We start from the raw sequence: 12510 nt of genomic DNA on the forward strand, positions 1-12510 counted from the left end.
AAGCAAGTAATCCGTAAAGCATTTCAAACCTGATGGTCATTTTGGTTAGCATAGTTGCAGGGTTTACGAATGGCCTTGAATGCACCATTTTGCGCCTGCGCACCGCCAAATCCTTGCTTGTCACGTGTCAAAACAAACGGTCGCTGTTCCTGCTACAATTGTGGTTCCTATCTAAAGTTTGGTGCTGATTGTTTTGTCTGTTTGTCAGTGAAATTTTTGAAATTTTGACACCGTCTCCAGTTTTAATAGCTACCTAAAATCACGCTGACTAACACTTTGTAATTTTCCTGGTGTTCTCGAGCCGTGTCTATCAGGATCAATGGCGTCCTATCTAACAGAGTGGGTCACGTCATGTTTGAACATAATTTTGACAGCCACTGCACTCTACTACTCTTACAAACTATTTAAGGTGGGTATCACTCAATGTAGTATCGGTGTGTGTACATTTATTTATTTATTTGTAGTAAATAAGTAGTTTCTGCTTTTATTAAATGATAGTAAACTTAATAGCCTTGGGTTTGGCCCTCTTTCCTCAGCTATTTCCCTTTATTTTAGTTTGTTTTTGTTTGGTTTTTTTGCATCTTACTTTTAGCAGTAAACCGTAAATCTTTCACTTGACATTTGTGAATCTATCAATCCAGCCAGTATCAAACTTGGTCATTCTCTCTCTACAGGTCCACAGAGCACCTTCAGTAGGCTTCTTTCTGCTTGGGATCTCTGCAGCAATTTCCATCTTGCATCCCTCCAGCCCCTACCTCACCTCCCTGCAGAGAGAAGCAGAATGGGCTGCTGAGGTGCTGGCTCCAGTGTTGGTCTCCTTTGATTTCCTTTGGCTCAGTCAGGACCGTAACACAGCACAGATTCTCCTCTGTGGTTCTTGCCTGCTGCTCGGACTCTCTGACTGGCTCTCAGCAGATACTCTCACAATTATGACTCGCTGTCTGGGCCTATCATCCCTCTCCTGCTGCCTGACGGTGTGTTTGTTTGCTGGTAATGCTTCAGGGGCCTTTGGGAGCATGGCCCTCAGCCTCCCCTTACTGCTGACTCATAGGTTTGGAACAAAAACTTTTGCTCCTCTGCTTTTTCCAGTTGCTACAGAAGGACTGATGAAGTGTCTTTTAAAGGGGTCACTGTTGATAGGCTGTTGGGTGTCAACTCTTGCTCTTGGCAAGTTTCTGTTGGATGTGACTGACCAAGCTGTCTATTTAAGTTCATAGAAATCTCCTAAATGTAGGTATTTTTGACGTTGACAGATGTGACTGACAAACTAGAACAATGCAGAAATCTATTGTGCCTATTAATGTGTCAATATAATAAATAATAGCTCCAGTAATAGTTTGTTCAATCTTCTCTAGGATTTGACGTTTATCTTTTTCCTGCATCATCATGCAGCATTTTTATGGCTCATAATGAGCTTTTGGGGAGTAAACGAAACATGGCAGTAAGCATGTATGCAGTAAAGACAGTGAGTCTGTGTTACTTTATTTAAGTGAAATCTATGCACACTGTCTTTTGATTACAAAAATACTTGTGTAAATTAATACCCAGTTAATATAACTGGTTAAAAAAAAATCCCATTTGAAGGTATGGGGGTTTGCTGTGGACTGGTCTCATATCTCTACCTTTTGCCTCCTTGTCTCCTCTGACCTTTGTCTACCTGCTCTGTAAGACACACACTGTTTCTGTGTGTGTGATGATGTCTTATCCTCACCTCACTAGGAAAGGAATCAAGGATGTAAGAAATAAGTTTGCGGGTGGGGGTGGGGGGTTGTTGAGTGTGATACCAAAAAGTTACACATGATTTATGAATTTGAAACATATCTTTTGAAAAACCCAAGAAACCTAAGGTGCCAGCTTAGGGTGTGGGAAGCTGAAACTTTTAATGGGATTTAAAAATGTGATTTTAACTGATTAATGGGGGCTCATAGAAAGGCATCAAGGTTTATGGTTCATCATCTTAGAGATCACATGTACTAAAGCATAGCATAGTTTTATACAGGAAATATTTATGCAAGAAATAAAATGTATCCTCCTAAATACATGTTGAGTTACATGTTACAGTTATTGTTATGGCCTTTTAGAAAAATGTCCAAACATTTAAGAAATTGATTTAATTCTGGATGAAATTAAAGATGGGAAAATTGTCCAGCATGAAAGTACTACAGTATGAATACTACAATAGTCATTTTTGTAATGCTTGTTTTTGCTTGCCTCTGCATTTCCTGGAACATACAGCCAAACCAAGAGAACATGACTGAAGATACCCTTTTTTTTTTTTAGATGTGTTGTGTTTGACTATTCTGTAGATGTCATTTGTATATTTGAACTTCCTGTATGAATTTCCTTTTTAGCATGGTTCTTCCATCTTCCGGCTCTTCTAACAGTTTTAATGTTGTGGTTTCCAGCTGCCTCAGAGTCTGGGTGATATTTGTTCTGCAGACTCAGCACGATGTCTGTTTAAGAAAAAAAAAAAATCTGCAGTGGTCGAAGGTTTTGGCCCAGCTCTTACCTCATAACGACTGTTTGATTCTTATCAGTTCATTTAAACAACGAAAAAAAACTTTCTTAGTTTGTATCAGCTGTCTTGGTACTTGAAACAACCTGGCCTGTTTAAACCACCCTTGTTTCACTGTGTCCCATGTCATTTACATTGACCTTGTGAGATATTGATATTCTTTACAGTGATTTGTAGTGGACGCTGCAGAGGCTCCCTAAAGATTTCAGGGGTGTGAGCAGCTTCCTCAGCAGTTTTTTTTTTTCTTTTTGCAGTATATGTGCAAGCATCTGTGCCTTTCTCTGGGACTGCCTATGTCAGTCTTCAGGGAAAAGATGAACACTGATGCTTTTTACCATTTTTCTGGGAAGTCCAAAATGTTATGGTAATTGTTGCCTTTTAAAGTGTTAGTTTTCTATTTTTTGACCATTTAGAAGTGTGACATTTTGTATTTAACTTGTTAAATAAATAAACATGTAAAAAAACTAGTCATAGTTATGTAACCTGACAGCTTCTTACTGTTGTGCCATCTATCATTGTTAAACCACTTCTTTAGTCCTTGAAACCATTCCGATGTTTTCAGATGCATGAAGCTGCAGCTTCTGATTTTTCCGAGCGCCTTTTATGGTCACTGTCACCCCTGACTGCGACCACTGGCATCAGACCTACAACCTCAATCTGTCTCCATGACTGCCTGTATCTGTCACTTCACCACTGCAGCGCAGCGGGAAACTGCACTGAGCATGCTCGCTGCAGATGCAGCCTGTAGCTGGAGCAAAGTGGAGAAAAGGGGAGGAGAGAGGAGAGGACGGTTGGGAAGGAGGCACAGAGGAGCTGCATGCAGCTGTGAGATGCTGTTGCAGCTCTGAGAACAAGAGCTGCACGGGAAGAGTCATCACTGGGAATACAGATGGAAGCTGAAAGTGGAATACGAACGACTGGAATGTTGGAGAGTCGACACCAAAGAGGAGAATTCATTTGATAAGGTAAAGAAGTCGAAGCGTTTTATTGTGATTGAACAGAGTGATTGTCACAATAGAAACATGTTTCACCTCTGTAGAAGTCATTGTGTATTTGCACTAGATTATGTTATTATGTAACCTTTAACAATCATTGATATTAAATGTTTTGTTAGTATAAGAGGTCAATAATAAAATTCTGCTTTTCTCCACCTTTATAAAGATGCGTGCTATTAATGAGCTCGTTTGTCATCTATAGAGACTCTTGGGCAGCGTGGAGATGTATGCCTTTTACTCCCTTTTGGTCTACATCTTCTACACTGTCTTTAAGAAGGAGGAGGAGGAAGCCTTGGAAGGGGCGTGTGGAGATTCCCCAGATGTACGTCTAGCCATATCATGTCCAGCCTCGGGGGTTCTCTATTGAAATAAATAAATGGGGGGAACATGCAGGCCATAAGCTCACTAACAAAGGATGTATACAATGCTGCTATATGCATGTCTATTTTACTGTGTTACTGACTCTTATATATGATGCTGTGCTCAGGAGCCAGGACCTGTTTCCATGGAAACAGGGAGCAGGAGGAGAGATGGCCACACCCCCAAAGTGGGAAAAAAAGCTTGTGCTCGCTTTAGTGAATCAAGTGGGTGCTCAAATAGTCTTTCGGGGCATTTTTAACCATAAAATGAAAGTATTTAGGAATAATACTTTTATTTTTGTGTACAAGAGATCAATAATTAGATACATTCCTTGACTCTATTGCTTGTGTGATGCGATGTCATTCAGGCAGCAGCAGTGACACAGATGAAATGAGCAATGAAGATGAGGAAGACGCCCCTGACATCCCAGCTTGCACTCCTCTGGCCGCTTTTCTATCTTTCAAGCAGGATGCTGAGAAGAGAAGAGCTTCCCAGGTTCAGCTCGAAACAACAGAAAAGGTAACAAGTGTCCACCCGATGTAGGGCAGAATAACACGAGCTCGATTTCCCCAAACAGGGGCACTCTGCACATTACTAAGCTTTATGTGCGTGTGCTTGTGTGTGCTCTTTGCTGCATAGTTGGCAGAGTCTCCCCTGGTGGCAGTGATGTCCCACTTGCTGAGTTTTCTGGAGCAGTATTCCCATTTCCAGCAACTGCAGCAGCAGGCTGACCAGTACCGGGTCCAGCTGAAGAGGCACCGAGTCCAGCACCGCCGCCAGATGAAGGCTCTCCGAGCCTCCTACCGCCAGCGTCTCCGGGACAAGAACAGCATCATCAGCAGTCTGGAGGAGGCCATCAGCCAGCAACAGTGCCCCAGTCCAATGAGTGAGGGTGAGAGAGCTGGGATGAGGTTGGAGAAAAGGAGGAGATGTGACAGAGGGGGGAGGGAAGGAGTGATGGGGGAAGGGGAAATAAAGGGAACGTGAGATTGCGGTGTATTGTCATGGAGTGTGTGAGACAAAAATGAGGAAAAGGTCAAGGGGCTCTTTCAATAAACCCATCCACTCAGCTGGTGGAAAAAGAGGTGGCGAAAATTGCACATGTCTGAAGGTAGATTTATGAGATTCCAGAGTGGGTAGTTGGAGGAAGATGAATTAGCAGGACAATGAATGAAAACGAATGTTGCACTGGGTACTGTATTTTACATGAGACAGGGCTCATGTTCTCTCTGTTACAGTGGAGAAAATTCTACAATATTCCATTACTGCTTAAAAAAATGTGAAGAGCATTGAGAACGAGAGGTTTAAAGCATGATGACTAAGTGTTTTGGTTCATTGTCATGGGGTATTATGTAGTTCAACTACATTTAATGTGGGTGTGTGCCTTTTAAGTTGTCCACCTACCCAGCTTTAGAAAAGAGTTTGATTTTATCTAACTGGGAACACAAAGTACATGCGAGGCAGCACTTTTGCAGAAAAACAGGTTAATCAGATTTATTAGGATGCAAGACATTTGGCAGTAATGATGTCACAGAAGCCAGACAAACACTGTACAGCTGCAACTGACCGCAGAGCTTTAGATGTTTGTATCTGATGTGCTTCAGATTTAACCAGATGGCTCTTTGACATCGCAGCAGACCAGCAGCAGTGTATTTTTTCCCTTGGCGTTGTGCATATGGTCAGGTTGTTAACAGCTCTGTGAAACTGTAGATCTCAGGCTCACTTATATAGCCTCAGAGGAATACCTCAATATGCATGATAACCCAAACCAGATTATAAGCATCTCTATAAGTAGGTGTGTTTAAGACCTTGAGTGCTGGCTCTGTAGTTTCTGCATAAAGATACGTGAGTATGCAGTGAGACTTTGTGGTACTTGTGTAGCGACTCAGTGACTCTTTGTCATGAATAAAACAGGGCTGTTAGTGCTGTTTTATTTCCCGCAAATGCACTTACAAGGTCTGGCACATGCTAGGCAGCACGTGTAAACGTGTTGCACTAAAAATAGCCCAAGCCCTACATCCCAGGGTTACAAGTCTGTCTGGTTTGTTTGTTTAGTGTCATGCAGGACTGGTTCTGTGCCTCTTGGATGTGCAGCAGGTAAACCAGTTTGTATCTTTGTCTGTGATTTTTCATTCAGTATTTGAACCGAATGGTTTGCAGCTCAGGTTCTTGTTGGACAATAGGCTCTTTTTTATAGGTTGTTGCATTTTTCACATGGTGGGTGAGGGAGCTTTCAGCACACTTTTCATTTTCATTAATATTACAGTCACTTGGAAGCTTTCAGGTGCACTGTAAAAGTGGTATTAAATTAAAATTACTGCATTAAAAAAACGAGTGAGTGGAAGTTCAGATGTTATTGAATCTGACTATTTGTGACTGGCATAACATTAACATGTTTACAAAGACTTTGTTAGCACTTAGGCTGATGATTATAATGGATGTTATTTGTGTCCATCAGCTGAGTCTAGCAGTGATGAAGGGGCACAAGCTGGGGTTCACAGGCTGGTGCAGTCTCTGCATGGCCTGCAGGGTGAGAGGAGTAAGCTGAGAGGAGAACTCCGTCTGCTGCACTCCCAGCTGGAGCAGAAAGAAAGGGACAGACACTCTCGTATTCAAGCCTTTCAACAGCAGGTAGACCACTCCTCATTAGTTAGCTCCTAGGCTAGACCAATTTAAGCAAGAAAAATGCCACCTGAAATCCAAAGTTGCTCTTTAAGTTTCAGTGAGTTTTTAGATTTTGTTTTATTATGAATGCATGTATATACTGAAAAAGGCTAATCCAGTTAAAGCACAAACATATCCTTATTAAGCAGCCTCTTGAGTGTTACGCTGTCATTCTGTTATCTATTATATGTTGCCATTCTGGAAGGGTCTGTCAAAATATATCACAAAATATAAAAAGTAAAATATATATGCACATAAATCATCAACTTCACATTATGTTACATGTAATAAAAATACATTTTAGTTTTAAATGTCTGTAAAAACACAGTTTTGTAATTTTGCACAGATTGATGAGCTGAAGAGCTGCATCGAGGAGCGTGAGGAGGAGCTGTCAAGACTGAGAACAGCCACTGTAAGAGCTGCACGGTCGAACTATTGATTTAATCATTTGTCAAGTCTTTGTGAGTGTCCACTTCATCGGCTAAGCTGCCACACGACCAAGTTAAAAATAGCCAAGCAGTGGTCTGCTTGCCTTGTACAAAACCTTAACTAGAAATTACTTAAAAAGAAACATTGACCTAAATGTATACATATACTGAATAAACATTTATCAGAAAAATAGATGTTTTATTTTGATTTTTTCTGTTAATATGTTGGTCCTCAGCTTTATGTTTCATGCCCTCAGGGGGCCACGGACTCGGAGAAGCGGGTCCTGTGTCTGTCAGCAGAGAATGAGAGTCTGAAACAGAGCCTGAGCGTAACCCAAGGCCTCCTGCAGCAGCTCTCAACCATCCCCTCCCAGTCGAGCACCATGCTCATCAAGGTGAGAGGGACCAGCACAGCTGAGAGCTCACTGATGACAGACATTCAGTTTAGACCTTCTTACACTTGTAATCTACTTTGCTTTAGGAAAATGAGAACCTCCGTGGCAGAGTGCAGCAGCTGGAGCTCTCCCTACAGCAGCGTGCTGAGCAGCTGTCGCAAATGGAGCGACGGAGTGAACAAAGCGAGTGGAGAAGAGGCGAGGAGCTGAGGAAGAGAGAGGACAGAGTGAGAGAGCTACAGCTGGAGTTGGATAGAGAGCGAGGCAAGGAGCCAGTTATTAAGGTAAATCTTATTTTGGAGAATTTTTAAAATGGATTTGAACATTGGTCATAAACTTTTATAGATGATGAAGAAAATGACAGAAATACTTTTTGACTGATTTCGTAATTATATTGTTGAGTGGAAACACACATATAAACAATGAATAATGTAGATAATTTGATTTGGGTATACTGACAATATCTTTTCATATTATTTTAGCGAAAATGGCACTAACTAGAAATATCTTCTCTGCCAGTATGTCACGCAGACCGTGGAGGTGGAATCTCCAGCCACAGTAAAGCAGCTAACCAAAGCCAGACAGAGGAATGAGTTGTTGTCCGAAAGGCTGTCCGGTCAGAATGAGCGGTGCAAACAGCTGGAGGAACAGATCAGGAAGTCAGACGAATACAGCTGTAATCTGCAACACAAGGTGACGAACACAGGCAGTACAGTTTGCACAAGCAGGGACAATGTGCTCCACCAATTTTTGAGCTTTTGTCACAGGCAGCAGCAAATACAGAAATGAATTACCTTTGTTAGCTGTTGGGTAGAAGAAGTTCCAAAAAAGAGGTATAAATCAAAAAACACCCTGTTTAGATAACACATCATCAAACGATAGATAATCAAAGTCAGAAGGAGGATGTTCCTGTGTTGCTGCTGGAAATTCACAGTTTCATTGACTGATTGCAGAGCAGAACCTGCGCATACTGCAGCAGTCGAGCTCACAAACTGACAAGCTGCTCTGCTGAACCTCTTACAGATTGCGGCGTATGAACGAGAAATCAGTAAACTGAAAGAGGAGCTGCTGAAAGAGATTGGCCACTTAGAGGAGAGGAAGGAGGAGGCTGTGAAGGCTGCTGCAAACTGCTCAGCAGAACACTTTCAGAACCTGCAGGACCAATTCTTCAGTGAGTAACTGAACCTCCAGGAAAAGAACTCTTGGTTTCTCCATGAGAAATTTAAATAAAAAAGCAACTGGATTTGAACAAACTGGATTTTTTTTGCCTTTTGTCAGGCTTGCAGAAGCGTCTGACATCACTTCCTCCAACTTTACGCTCTATGAAGACAGACTACGCCAGCCTGAGGAGCCAGGTTCGAAATTTCTCAGAGTTTTATGGAGCAGCTATCAGCGAAGCAAAAAAACAGGTATGTGGTGCCTTGAGAACTATGTTTAATCAATTTGCCTATCTGACCAAATCAAATAGTTTTATGATGGAAGGGGTTTTTTTTGTCTTTTGATGTTGCAGATTTCAGCTGCTATTAGTGAGATGTCTGAAGCCAACAAAGATCTCCTGGAGAAATATAGGAAAGAAGTCGCACTGCGCAGGAAGTATCACGAGCAGCTGGTGGAGCTTAAAGGTATAACACTGAAAAGTTCAAACTGGCTGCACCGAGTAAAATCTGCATCACTGAGCGAGCCCCCTGTTTGCAGGCAACATTCGCGTGCTGTGTCGCGTGAAGCCGGTGCTAAAGGAGGACCAGCACGAGGAGGGCCACTCGGTGGTCGTGACGACGGACCCCAACAACGAGTCCTCGCTCACGGTGCTGAGCAAAGGAAAGGCTCGCATCTTTGAAATGGACAAAGTCTTCCACCCACAGTCCACACAGGAAGAGGTAATAAAAATGACACATGTGCGAAGGAAGTATTATTGTACAGCAGGAAGACCACTAATCTTTATTTTGGTTTCCTCAGGTCTTCCAGGAGATTGAACCTCTTGTGACGTCCTGCATCGATGGATACCACGTCTGCATATTTGCTTACGGACAGACAGGCTCTGGAAAAACCTACACTATGGAGGTAAAATACTGATTACTGTACATGCTACTCATAATAGACATTTAAAGGTTTAATATACAAGCTAAGTACCCTTTTTATTTCCAGGGTACTGTGGAAAACCCAGGTATCAACCAGCGAGCACTGAAACATCTTTTCAGTGAGATTGAGGAGAGGAAGGACATGTGGTCTTACAGTGTCACAGTCAGTTCTGTGGAGATCTACAATGAGGTGCTAAGGTACAGCCTTCCTCCTGTTTTTTCTTTCAACAGAGCCTTACCTAAATAATAACTACCACTTGTAGATGTGGCTACTTGTATTTTGTATTTTAGAGACCTGCTGAGTAAAGATGGAGAGAAACTGGACATAAAGATCAACCCGGACGGAACAGGACAGCTGCACGTGCCGGGCCTCAGGGTCATCGAGGTAAAGAGCTTTCAGCACATCAAAAAGGTAAAAATTTTTTGCTTCTCTTCTTTTTATTTGCAGTTTTTTGAATTATGATTCAGCATTAGGAAAATGATTACACTTATGCTAATTGATTTTGTGTTAATCCAGATTCTAGCAACAGCCCGAAGGAACAGGATTACCTTTGGCACTCAGATGAACCAGCACAGCTCCCGCTCCCATGCCCTGCTTTGTATCACTGTTCAGGGCACTGACCTCGCCACTGGTTCCAAAACCACAGGTCAGCTATTAATGCAGTTCTGGTTCAAGATGGAACGTTTACACAAGGGGTGTCAAACATAAGGCGCGGGGATCAGAATCAGCACATCAAAAACTCCAATCCAGCCCGCTGGACAGCTTTGGAAAATATAAAGGAGGGAATACATTTTTGGACTATTACCTGTATTGTTTTTCAAGGGTTTTTTTCAAGTTTTTTCAAGTCCACCCCCACAGCCATTTATGCTACTTTATGTTTTATGATTGAGGGACAGTCGCAGCAGTTAGCCACCAGAAGTCTTTCTGTAATTTTACACATTTGTCATGTAGAAAAACATTTATCATATAGATGTGCTAGTGAAGTTTCACTTCATTTAGATATCTCAAGAATGAAATGTGTAATTAAACATCTTTACTCTGACAGAAAATGGAGTTTTGACTCGTCCGAGCCACTTAATATCACTTATATCACGGTTTTCTGTCTAATACCTACTTTAAATTTAGGTGAGGACAGGCTGTGAATTTACCCTTTAAAACTGTCTCTTCACACGGGTATCAGTGTGCAAAGGTCAGGATGAGAAGAAGGGTTAAGTGTATAAGACAAACATCTGGTATGAGTCTTTGTTGGAATGACTGACTTTATTGCTGACATTACTTTTTTGCTCCCCAGGCAAGTTGAACCTGGTGGACCTGGCTGGCTCGGAGAGGGTGTGGAAGTCTGGTGCAGAGGGAGAGAGGTTGAAAGAGGCCCAGAATATTAACCGCTCTTTGCTGGCACTGGGAGATGTAATTCAGGCACTTAGGGCTCGGCAGACCCACATCCCCTTCAGGAACTCCCGTCTTACTTATTTATTGCAAGACTCCCTGGGAAAGGGCAGCAAGACTGTCATGGTTGTGCAGGTAAGATTACTGCTCCAGTCCTACTTAATACCTGATTCATAAGCCCGTGATCATTTACAGTAAATATAAATTCCTAAAAGGAGCATCATTTTTGTTTAAATTGTTTTACTAAAGGTTTCTGCTCTGGAGAGTAATGTGGGAGAGACCTTGTGCTCGCTGAAGTTTGCTCAGAGGGTGTGCAAGGTGGAACTGGGTCCTGCTGCCAGGAAGATTGAATCGGGTGGAGGACAGTGTGACTGACAGCCTTGAACCACTAGCAGTGAATGAATCAGTCAGTACCAGCAAATGAAAACTCCACACTATCAACAAGATTACGAGCAATCGTGCTCAAGGGCTAAATCTGCAGGCGTCTACTTGGCACCAAATGCCAGCCTGCAATCAAGGTTAAGTATTGAGGATTTTATCCTCCGCTTTGCCATTTTCTGCTTCTGTTCCCTTTATTATTATTAAAATCTGCATGCAGGCGTATTTATTCTTCCACTCCGAGTGCCAAAACATCATCTAACTCGTCCCACTGTCAGAACTTTGATGCTTCCTCTGATCCACTCTAGCTCAGTTTCTTAAATGCAAAAATGCAGGATCTGTTGTTTCCTGTGATCATCAGCGTTTAGAGCTACAAACATGCTCATACAGGTTTGACAAGCTTCCAGAGGCACAATATCAGCACTTCACTTTTTGCAGTATTAGTCATTCTGCTATAAATGTCTGTAGTTTGTAAGCTTTGTCGCCAATGTGGTATATTTTTGAAGGTTGTAGTGTGTAGGAGAGTCTATTATGGGCTATTATTCATATCAATGACATTTATGTCACATGTTTGTGTAGTTTTTTGTGTGGATTTCAGGTGAGCAGTGACTGAATTTCTTTTTAGATCTTTGATAAGTTTTGTGTAAAGAGGGAAGCTGTTGGAGGGAGCAGGTGGCCTTGTATTAGACTGGTAATATAATCAGCTGTGCAATATCCTCCTTCTCGAGGAGACAGTTTGGGCCTATTGAAATCGAAGATGCACTTTATTGTGAAAGCATAGGAGCATTTCAGTTCAGGTCAGTGCAATAGGTATTAGTAGTGAATGTCATACCAAAAATACAGCTTATTGTTCATAACTGTTTGTCATGTTATCACCCACTGATTCAAAACTAACTTTTGAGTCAAATGTAGCAAGACATTAGTGTTGCAGTAACTACCATGAGTGCTTAGGTGTCACTAAATGATGCTTTTCAGAACATTTTCTGAATAAATGTGTATTTAAGAAGTGTTCTTTCTCTTATTTGATGCTCAGTAGCATTTGACATGCCATCTCCATTTGGATTTTCTGTTGTAGCGCTTACATCTCTGGTCAAATGTTGATGGGACACCATTTACAGACGACCAACCAATAGGTGCAATGTGAGGTGACAGGGCCTCTGTAGTGTAGTTTCTTTTTGCCCATCAATCCATTTCCTTACACTTATCCGATTCAGGCTCACCAGGCGTGGAGAAAAAAAAAAGTAAAAATATCAAATAAAATTGAAATGAACTGATATAAATAAGATGCAAGAGACATATCGATGTCATTT

General features: G+C 41.8%; 1 protein-coding gene across 1 annotated transcript; it reads left to right on the forward strand.

Annotated features, from left to right (window-relative positions):
- The first annotated feature begins 110 nt into the window (after positions 1–110).
- si:ch211-257p13.3 (kinesin-like protein KIFC3) lies at positions 111–12208 on the forward strand. The gene is made up of 21 exons (XM_019365051.2): positions 111–409; positions 675–3480; positions 3713–3832; positions 3998–4094; positions 4238–4389; positions 4510–4762; positions 6329–6501; positions 6881–6946; positions 7220–7357; positions 7444–7641; positions 7877–8050; positions 8381–8528; positions 8636–8766; positions 8868–8979; positions 9053–9234; positions 9314–9418; positions 9503–9633; positions 9727–9847; positions 9953–10082; positions 10728–10957; positions 11072–12208. Exons 3-21 carry the CDS (start codon positions 3734–3736, stop codon positions 11195–11197), a joined length of 2766 nt encoding a protein of 921 aa, XP_019220596.1. The 5' UTR covers positions 111–409; positions 675–3480; positions 3713–3733; the 3' UTR covers positions 11198–12208.
- Positions 12209–12510: the final 302 nt, after the last annotated feature.

Source organism: Oreochromis niloticus, linkage group LG11 (genome assembly GCF_001858045.2).
Source record: "Oreochromis niloticus isolate F11D_XX linkage group LG11, O_niloticus_UMD_NMBU, whole genome shotgun sequence".
Classification (NCBI taxonomy): domain Eukaryota; kingdom Metazoa; phylum Chordata; class Actinopteri; order Cichliformes; family Cichlidae; genus Oreochromis; species Oreochromis niloticus.

Excerpts from the sequence above, each read along its gene's own strand:
- si:ch211-257p13.3 (XM_019365051.2), top strand. The coding sequence starts at position 3,734 with ATGTATGCCTTTTACTCCCTTTTGGTCTACATCTTCTACACTGTCTTT. Across the intron at positions 8,051-8,380 it reads GCTGTAATCTGCAACACAAG|ATTGCGGCGTATGAACGAGA; the intron begins GTGACGAACACA and ends AACCTCTTACAG. Across the intron at positions 8,767-8,867 it reads TCAGCGAAGCAAAAAAACAG|ATTTCAGCTGCTATTAGTGA; the intron begins GTATGTGGTGCC and ends TTGATGTTGCAG.